The sequence below is a fragment of the Cynoglossus semilaevis genome, chromosome 13, assembly GCF_000523025.1.
Source record: "Cynoglossus semilaevis isolate Cse_v1.0 chromosome 13, Cse_v1.0, whole genome shotgun sequence".
NCBI classification, from domain to species: Eukaryota; Metazoa; Chordata; class Actinopteri; order Pleuronectiformes; family Cynoglossidae; genus Cynoglossus; species Cynoglossus semilaevis.
The window spans coordinates 21853349-21863494 of record NC_024319.1 but is presented as its reverse complement, the minus strand read 5'-3'; the positions used below and the strand labels follow the sequence as shown (position 1 = coordinate 21863494).

The 10146-nt window shown below is 38.1% G+C and overlaps 2 protein-coding genes, 1 long non-coding RNA gene and 1 other non-coding gene across 5 annotated transcripts in view; 2 read left to right on the top strand and 2 right to left on the bottom strand.

Annotated features, from left to right (window-relative positions):
- Window positions 1-6768, top strand: part of bcl3 (BCL3 transcription coactivator) — a 24825-nt gene extending 18057 nt beyond the window's left edge. Inside the window, exons 4-9 of one of the 2 annotated variants that reach the window (XM_008324272.3) lie at window positions 2337-2538; window positions 3443-3531; window positions 3613-3690; window positions 4485-4652; window positions 6137-6236; window positions 6337-6768. In XM_008324272.3, coding sequence (XP_008322494.1) covers window positions 2337-2538; window positions 3443-3531; window positions 3613-3690; window positions 4485-4652; window positions 6137-6236; window positions 6337-6455 — 756 coding nt within the window. In that variant the 3' untranslated portion in view covers window positions 6456-6768. Of the gene's footprint in view, window positions 1-2336; window positions 2539-3442; window positions 3691-4484; window positions 4653-6136; window positions 6237-6336 lie in introns of both variants that reach the window. The other variant, XM_025061466.1, reaches the window with a different exon arrangement.
- The window catches only part of LOC112487923 (uncharacterized), a 19490-nt gene extending 12200 nt beyond the window's left edge, over window positions 1-7290 (bottom strand). Inside the window, exon 1 of the long non-coding RNA XR_003051477.1 lies at window positions 7162-7290. This is a non-coding gene — a long non-coding RNA (uncharacterized LOC112487923). The remainder of the gene's footprint in view (window positions 1-7161) is intronic.
- trnaq-cug (transfer RNA glutamine (anticodon CUG)) lies at window positions 114-185 on the top strand. The gene has a single exon. It is a non-coding gene; the product is annotated as a tRNA-Gln (tRNA).
- Window positions 7291-7356: 66 nt separating the features above from the next.
- LOC103389007 (mitochondrial import receptor subunit TOM40 homolog) overlaps window positions 7357-10146 on the bottom strand; it is a 6797-nt gene continuing 4007 nt past the window's right edge. Inside the window, exons 6-9 of the mRNA XM_025061467.1 lie at window positions 10090-10146; window positions 9147-9223; window positions 8633-8735; window positions 7357-7869 (exon numbers count right to left, since the gene is read on the bottom strand). Coding sequence (XP_024917235.1) covers window positions 7730-7869; window positions 8633-8735; window positions 9147-9223; window positions 10090-10146 — 377 coding nt within the window. The 3' untranslated portion in view covers window positions 7357-7729. The remainder of the gene's footprint in view (window positions 7870-8632; window positions 8736-9146; window positions 9224-10089) is intronic.

Here is a 10146-nt window from a genome sequence, read left to right as displayed (position 1 = left end):
TCATATATGTGCAAAAAAACACAACTTGGATACTTTCTTCAACCTGACAAGAAAATCCGTAAATCACTGATTGCTAATGCTCTTTCCACAGTATCTGTACCACAGTCCACAGGGGTTCTATGGTGTAATGGTTAGCACTCTGGACTCTGAATCCAGCGATGTGAGTTCAAATCTCAGTAGAACCTACCAATGTGTGTTTGTTTTGTCAATTGGTAGCAACTTGGTTTTCATGGTAATGCAACTTGTTTTTGGAAACAGAGTTTCACATGGTTTATTGTGAATCCTGTTGTTATTTGCACTTATTGATTCAAGACCACCTGTGTTGACGTTTTTGATATTTACAATCTAACAATATTATAGAGTTCTTCAAAATACTGTTTCATATTTTGTGCTAGTTTTTCAGTTGAACAAATGGTAAAGTCATCTTCTTGCCATCAGTCACATTATTACTCTCGGACTAGATTATGACTATTGCACATAGGTACTGCCCGACTGCCAATTGTCCCTCCTCTTATTATTTTAAAAGGAACAACGGTACGCACAAAGAGTTCTCACATGAAAGATCTACAACCACCACACCCATTTTTGAAGGCAAACAATCCTGTTTTAAAACAAGAATGCAAATGTAGAGGAAGTTGAATTGAAGTGAAGACGTGGAAAAACCATGAAGAGAACACACCTGACAAGTCAACAACTTTGCTATTGTACAAAATAGGAAATAGCAGAGAAGCATGGGAGCGTGGTACGGAATGTGTGAATGACGCAGTGGCCGTCAGACAGTGGTGAGGTGATTCATAAATAGATCACAGACACACTCTTTATTACACACTTCTATAATAAGTTACCCAATTACTTAGAAGGACAACAAATAATTTAAAGCTTTTAAAATAATTTATTATTTTTACTTTATCAGGGTGACCGAGCGGTCTGAGGCTTCGCGTTTAGGTCACGGTCCCCACTGAAGGCATGGGTTCAAGTTCCACTTTTGACCGATTTTTTCACAAACGCAAGTTACATTTGCCGTGGTTAATTAAGAGAGTCGGGCAATTTTCAAAATGACATGACAGTAACTTTGGCGAAAGACGCATTTCTAGGAGATAAAAAGCTCTTGTTGTACTGCTTTGCTGATTTACGTGTCATTTCAAAAGTTGTAGTGATTAAAATGAAAATGTCACGATGCAACAGATTATCCGGTGTTAAGTATACAATAAGTCCATGTTTGACTACGATTCACAAAATCATGTGTCTGGGTATCAGTCATCAAGACTTAAGTATCCCGTGGAGCCAAGGTTTCTAATTACTATGCACTACCTCCACGCAAAAAGACTAGGCTAGTCACAAGTACAGGCCAAAATAAGAGTAGACATATGTACTCATATGTACTCCACATATGTATCCAAAGCAGGGTGTTTTTTGTCATGACATTTGATGCCAGTCAATGTAGCATAGCGGAACTGGCAAGACTTTTACGAAAAATGAATGGCTTTACTATAAGACCTTTAACAAACATTTATATAATCACGCCTACAATTTGTACTCCAGTATTCACGACAAACACACCACATTGCTTACTTATTTACTTATTTACAGCAGGATGTTGGTTCGACAGTTTTTATGTCACACCAACGTGTTAACCAACCAACATGTCTCTTGTCAGCAAACCATCTCAGCCTCGTCTCTCTAAGTTTATGGGTTATGTTCATTCTGATTGGCTGTTCTCTGATTGGCTCTTCTTTTCTTGCCCACTTGGTCACAGGTGTCAAACTCAAATTCACAGCGGGACAAAATTAAAAACTGGGATGAAGTCGCGGGCCAAACTAACAAACTCATATAATAAACTCATAATAATAGCTGCACTATCATTACTGCCTTTATTGATTCACCACTCATCGTTCATTCTGTGTCATAGATATAAATCTCAACTTCTGTAACTCTGCCTCTATTTTGGACCGGTCAATGCCTCCAAAAAAACATCGTGTTCTGTACTAATGTCCTCAATCGGTTAATCCCTGGTATTTTCTGGATAAAACACGGACTCCATCTAAAGTGCTATATTGTTAAATGGAAACATAAGCATATAGACCAGGGGTATCAAACTCATTTTAGTTCAGGGGCCACATACAGCCTAATTAATTAACAATAGGTCCATGTTTTCCACTTTGTTTTCCTGCAAATAACTACAAGTATATTAGAAAATATTCATATTTCATTATTTCATGGGCTGAATTAAACCCCATAGTGGGCCGGTTTTGGCCCGCAGACCATAAGTTTGACACCGATGATTTATTCTTTGAACTTTTTGATGACCTAAATTGTCATTGTTGCTGTCTTTGCAGACCCCGCTCCACCTGGCAGTGATAACCCAGCAGGCCAACATGGTGTACATCCTACTGAGGGCAGGAGCAGATCCTGCCGTCTTGGACCGTAACGGCCAAACAGCGCTGCATCTGTGCTGCGAATACAACCTGCCTGAATGTGTCGCTGTAGTGCTGTCTCACTCCTTGTACCCCCTGAGCTTGGAAACACGGAACTTTGAGGGTAGGTTCTCCTAAGAAGCTTATTAGTATGTTTTTCTATTAGGGATGACTCGATCCGATACTCGGAACCGATATTAGTCAAAATTTCAGGATCGAACATCTGAGAAAAAAAAACAACTACAGCCCGTCTGATCCGATACCTTAGCCTAGAGGTGGGCAAACTTTTTGACTCGCGGGTCACAATTGTCCTAAAGCTGTTTGTGTGAGATAAATGACATGTAAAAGTCATGCATAAAGGCTAAAATGCAATTCTACGCCATCTATTGGTGATACATGGGTATTGCAGGGTAGAAGTATAATGATAATATAAATAAATAGTATAATTTGGAAACGTTTGGCAGGATTAACAAGCTGAACGTACCGCATCCGGCCCCCGGGCCTTAGTTTGGCCATGCTTGCGTTAGCCCAAACGCTCAACTTAACATTGTGCAACATGCTGTTCGCCTCAGCAACGGCAGCCCATGGCATGCTGGAGGAGAAAAGGAAGCATTGAATTGATATAGGTATCGGCAGACACTCCAAGTTGCAGTATCAGTACCGGACATGCAAATTGTTTTAGCAGGGGTATCAAACTCGGATGCGTCTTGAGAACTATGAAAAGGGCTGATTACATTTCTGACCAACGCCATATTTATATTTTTAAAGAAACATTATTGTTATTATTTTCCAAGTTGTAAACCATTTCACCTGCTTCTTGTATGAAATGGACCTGGGACGACTGCGAAAATTGTTACATCATTTAACTCGTGGCTGTAGAATAGAGGTTTGTTTTGCGACTGAATGACTGTCGGTTTCCTATGCACAGTCACTGATCACCAGGGAATAGTGTGACACTCAATCAGATATCTTTTAGTAATAATGTTTGACCGTGAACCTTTTTGATGTTACTTCACTTCTGTTCTCAGGTCTCAGCCCGCTCCATCTGGCTGTGTTGCGTGGTCAAAAGGATATAGCCAAGAGGCTGCTTGATGCTGGAGCTGATATCAATGCAATGGTCAGTTGTTTTAGTGCTCATGAGTCAGCATCGATTCGCACCATCACATACTCGACTGACCTCTGTTCTTTTTCGTTTCAGGACATCAAAAGTGGCCAAAGTCCTCTCATGCACGCAGTGGAAAAAAACAATGCAGACATGGTCTGTTTCCTCATTGAGGTAACTGTGGGATTTGGGGTTTGACCTATCTCCAAAAACTCTATGTTTACACAGTTTCCCCAACTGTCTTTTACAGCAAAATAATAATTAAAAAAAAGGGGATTTTTCTATATCTGGTTGTGTCACAGCTAAGTAGAAACGGGAATCGATGTTACACTGTCAGGTTCTGGCCAATCACAATCAAGGAGTGTTGTCCCTAACATTTCCCGTTGTGTTTTCTGAAATGTCCAAGCCAAGACATTGGCAAATACCCAGCTGCTGCCAACACAGGTGTCCTGACTGTAATAATTACCGGTACTAGTGATTTTTTGAATGAATACAATACTGATTTTTTTTTATTTATTTGCCTTTTTCGATACCTGTACTAGCCATATACTACATATCCTGGCGAATACTGGCCATTTAACAACTTTAAAAGTAATTTATTTTTATTCTACGTAACTTAAATAATTTCCTAGCTACCATTAAGGGACAAAGAGGTCGTCTACAAACATCATAATAATATTTTTCATATCTCTTTGATCAACTTGAGTCCTAATCGTGGAATCAAATATCTCTATCTATGTACTTATTTGTATTGATACTTATTGAGAGTAATCGATATGCAACCGATACTTGCGTGATTATCGATATATCGACCAATAATTACATAGTGTTGTTTTTTTTCAACATATTAGAATTGTTTAATCAGTGATTTTTAGTAAAAGATTTTTTTTTTTTAAATTGTACATGTAAGACCATTTTTACTGATTATTTTAAAATTTATTTTTACCTATGGCTTTTTCTTGCGGCAGAATGGCTCGGATGTGAACAGGCAGTCGTACAGTGGGAACACAGCCCTGCATGCTGCATGTGGACGGGGGCAAGTGGAAATAGTGCGGCTACTGCTGAAAAGTGGAGCGGACAGCAGTCTCAAGAACTACCACAATGACACCCCAGTGATGGTGGCCACTAACAAGAAAGTACGTCAGGCAACATAACGTATACCAGAAAAATCAAAACAAAAATGTTATAGCCTAAACATGGAGTCATTTTTTACATCCAGTATGTGATCCTTTCACTAAACAATCAAAATGAAGTAATTGCACAACAACTCCTGATTCATTTTGACCGACACATTCTGACCCGAGACGACCCAGCTCTGACCAAATAACTGTGGAATTGGCTCCAAGACCTCCCACAAAGCTGTAGTAAGATTAGACCAAATATAGGGATGCCCCGAAATTAGAATTCTTGGCCGAAAAAAAAAACGAAAATGAAGAAACCAAGGCCGAAAACCGAAACACCGAAAGAAATGATTATGCCAATTATTAGTACCATTGTATTTATTGCTATGACTGTGAACTAAAACCTCAATAAAATCCGTGAAAGGCCGCGCGATTGCATAAATGAATACGTTTCAAAGAAAAAAAACAATTACAAAAATATGAATCTTTTTAGCACATTCCAAAAAAGGGATAATATAAAATTAAATTAAATTCTAAATAAAATGTTTCTCAAACATATTTAAACGCGTCCAAACTGCAAACCGTGGTTTTTGCTTGCGTCATCACAACTTCCTGTTTCAGTTGTTTTGTTTCGGTGATAAACGTCTTTAAGATAAATTTTCTGTGGCCAAATATTCAGTGCATCCCTAAAAAAAAATTAAATAAGTGCAACGTTTATCATCTGAATATCAAATTACAAATTGTTTTACTTAATTTTTCCCCATCACTCGATCTGCCAGGGTCCTATTTACATTTCCAGACAACTACAAACCTTTGTAGTGCAAACATCACTTTCCATTCTGAACTATATGGTTCAACTGGGATTACTACTGAACATGTCACATACAAACTATGAGGCCAAGTTGGATATTTGGTCAAAGTATAAAACAAAGATAAATACGTAGATTGATCATTTTATTAATGCTGCCGTTCTTTAAAACAAAAAGCAAAATTATTTGTTACTACGTACAAGTGTGTGCTCACATTTGTCTTTTCAGTAAGCTGTTGTTACCAAAAAATATGATCGTCTTTGTCATTGTAACACGGGGATACAACGAAATGTGACCTCTGTTTTTAACCCATCACCAAAGTGATGCTGCCATGCTCAGTGCATCTAACTGGTAACTTGGGAGCTGGTGGACTTGAACCTGAAACCTTCCGGACCCAAGTCCGCTTCCTTAACCACTAAGCCACCACTTAATCAATGTATTGCCCAATTGCGCCCCCTGCTGGCAATAAAGCATAATTTATAGCAATCATTTTACACTTGGCATGTCAAAAGTTGTTGTAAATTCTGTGTTAGCGAACCATTTTTTCTAAAATATTTTTTATATTGAACCAAGGTTTTGTTAGAGTTCTAATTTTTTAATTTTTCAAGCTAATCTTAACATCTTCATGTCGCAACGACTATCGTCTTAGCGTGATACAAAGGTCAATAACGGACTTCGATCCTTTTCTAGATCGCAGATGTGTTACGAGGGAGAGGAGCCAAGTACGCACGAGTTCAAGAGCAACACTGTGTACCAGTCTCACCGCACAGCAGCAGGTTCTCAGAAAGTGGTAAGGATACATAAGGACACATTTGCAATTAAAAAAAAACCAAAACAATTTGTATGGTAAAATGGCTAAAATCGATCTGTACGATTTCCTCCAACACCAGGGTCTCCGTATCCCAGCCCAAGTCGTGGATGTTCACCTTTGGCTGCACCGCCAACCCCACAACGGAGCAAACCTCATTCTCCAAAGACTTCACCTGGGCTTGTGTTCCCATATTCTTAACCAAATCCCTCTACCAGCGCTAGATTAAACTACCTCGTACCGACAACAGAAGAAAGCCTGCAGACCTAAAAAGGACTCATCTGATAACTCTCAACAGCTGCAGGCACAACTAGCCGAAGAACAGAAAAGACTTTTCTACAAACTCAGGAACCACTTTCAAGACAGAACAGACAATCACGAGCCACAGCCTACCTGTGGTGTCACTGGGTGAGGCCCAGTTTATCCAGTTGTGGTGATGTGGTGAATGGTCTTTCAGAAATGTTTGCGTAGTGTTTATTTAGCATGCTGTTTTGCTTTTTTTTTTTTTTTTTTTTTCTTAAAGCCTACCAGAAATACAGCTTTGAGTGAAATGTGCTTACTGGTATCTGCTGGCATTAAAACAAAAAATCACCTTTTCTGTTGCATTTAATCCAAACTCTCTAGACTACAGAGACATTGACAAATTACAGGATGTTAATATTAGTATTGGTAAGAGTATTAGTATGATTGTTAAATTATGGATGACTGACAATGACAAATACAACGTACATCGCTTCTCCAGAGAAACTGCAAAATATCGTCAAACTGTGTTTGGCTAACTTTAAAAATGTGAAGCTAACGTCAGTAATTCAGGTTACAGCTTTTAGCATAACTAAAGTTGTTTTGAGCTCATTTTAACTTCACGCTTGGATTAAATGAAACCAATTTTGACTGAGTTATGACTTACTTCAAACTTGTTTTTGGCCAGCTGACATCCTGACATCCGATATGCACGATATGTCTGCAAAACATGACAAATGATAAGCTGCAACAAAGTATATTAGCACTGAAAATATTTGTTTTATAGATAAATGAAGTCACTGTCGCCTATATCTAAAACAGATAAATACAGGTAAACACAAACTTTTCTTTTCTTTCTTTCTTTTTTTTTTTTACAAAATAATCAGATTTATTCCAATCCATTGTACATTATCAACATATATTATAACTAAACACTTTGATTTTCACACCACATGATTCTCATGCATCTCCTGATGACGCCTGACATCCCATCATTCTGGGCTCTGTAAAGATCCAATACACCATTAAAGGAAAGACATTTGTGCTACAGTATGTAGACATGGCTCGGCTCATCCTGGTTCCATAAAAACTTTGTCATCTTTTCACCTTTCTGTCCCACAGTTCAGTTGGAAGGGTCTGTCAATTCACTTTATAAAATCCTAGTCCAGTTTTCAGTCCAGTGTGTCACCGTTCTGGTCCGAACTGTGGACTCTGGTACTGTCCAGGCAGCATCTCTAGCCAATGGTGACACCGAAACCACACTGGAACTTGTTCTTGCGGTGGTTGAGCAAAGCCCCTAGGGCCAGTGTGAGGGGCAACGGCACCAGTTTCTTTTCAATGGTACCGCCTACCACCCAGTTACTGTCCATTTTACCTGCAAAGAACATACATGTATCAACAATGAAATATTTTTCTAATGGTATTCTATGCACAAAAAGAAACAAATACCAACTGATGAGGGCAGCAGTGGGTCAAACATTCCTGCAGTGTTATTAATTTCTATTGGGGAAATGCAGTAATTGAAATATTAGAAGTATAGTGATGATATAAATCAATTGTATAATTTGGACAAGTTTGGCAGGTCAGATTAAAAAGATGAACGGGCCACATCTGGCCCCCGGGCCGTAGTTTGCCCACGCCTGATCTATACAGTCTACTGTTTAAAACCAGCCTTTCAAGGGGAACTGTATTTCTGATGTGGCCCCCTGGTGAAAATAAGTTTAACACCCCTTCTCTACGGTGTTCGGTGCAAGATCAGGGTAATATTAAGGAGTAATAAAATGTCAAATAATGCTAAAAGTAATTAAATATATCTAAAAGTAAGATAACGCAGAAATAAATGATAATAATAATCAAAATAACAGGTTTATTATAGACTGAATAGTTTAATTTTTTTTGTTAAATGCAATGTTTTGGGATGGCTAAATCTGATACTGAGGATCCGTATTGGTGGGATAATGGTCAAAATTTCAGGATCACACATTGAAAAAAAATTAAAGTCTATAGTCCGTCCGATTTGATACCAAAGCCCAAATACTCAACTCTGGGGAATATTGTGTAAACAGGAACACTATCACAGTAGTGTCGGAGGTGTGATAGGCTCAACCATGTGCCTTTGTGATTGCGCTTGTATTCACCTTTGAAGAGGAGGTTAGCTTTAGGGAGGTCCAGCTGGTAACCGAAAGACGTCGTGGTGTCTTGCATTCTCATACTGGCTTCAAATTCAACTCCTACCTGCAGCTGTGTTAAAAAAGCAAAACACATAGAACACAAAGCTTGCAAGGCTTAAGATTCCACTTACAAAGCAGACTTAATTTCCACACGTATTGTTAAGTAAAAATAAATAAATACCAGGGGTCCTTGGTTTACGACATCTTTGACCTACGGTGTTCCGTGGTCGCCATCTCAAATAAATTTCCATCATTGCGACATAGGGCGTTTTAGCGACAGATTTCACACAGGTCAAAAGACAACTTTGTTTACATTTACCAATTGTCCACCACATATTGGATTGTGCGTGAAATTCTTTTGAAACCTTTTCTCCATTTGTGCGCCATAGGAAAAAAATTAATGTAAGTCAAGGACCCCCTGTATTCTTAATTGTTAAGCGTTTCATTCACATCATTCTCCCTTTGTCCTAACATCAGTTACCTGATCATTGGCTTTGTGATAGTACGTAGCATGAGCTCCTGCACCTCCCATGGTCAAGGTAGCGATAAACTTTTCACCTGAGGAAGTAAAGTCAGTAAAAGTAAGTAAGGTTAAGTAAGTAAAATTATTTATCCATTTATTACGATGGCTCTCCAAAAACTTTGCTTTACAAACAGGTGTGAATGAAAATTCTCTCGATAAGATAGTTGAGCTAGCTACTCATCCCTAAGGATTAGAAATGGCAGATAAACTGTATAAAAATATGTATATTTTTATGTAACAAACTGTAGGTATATTTTAATTAAATTTAGTAAAAAAAAAAAGTTTTTTTACATATTTACTTAAATAGTAAAATATTGAATCACAGTACAAGTATTGAATCAAATTATGTCATACAGCTACATGCATTTAATCAACATAAGGTAAATATATATTTAATATTATCAATCTAGCTAGACCATTTTACCGAGGTCATTTGAAAAATAGCCCCCATGGCAAAAAAGTGTGGACACCCCTGCTCTAAATGCTTGTTCTGTCTAGTGTGTCAATACATTTTAATTTAACTCGAACTATAATGAATTCTTGTGGAAAAACTACATAAAACCTAGTAAGCTTTCAGTTTTCAGCGAACCAAATACTATTACCGTATTTTGCCCTCTAGTGGCTGGCAGTGTGGAAATAACGAACATGTAAATTCTCAGTGGTACAGGAGTAGCAAATACTGGTACACAAGACTAGAGTGCCCTCTAGCGGCTGTCAGTGTGAAAATAACAAACATGTGAAATTATATATTTTAATTTATAAATCGCTTGAGTTTGAGTTATAGTCCGGAAAAAATAGTCTAAAAAACAGTAAAATAATTTACTGTTTTCATGTAACACATAAAAACAGTAAATTTGGTACAACACATATACATCTACTGAGGAATGTGGAAGGCTGGTACCTGTGTATCTGCCCAAAAGAGAGGTGACAGTTCCTTCTTCGCCAGGTCTCTTGTGAT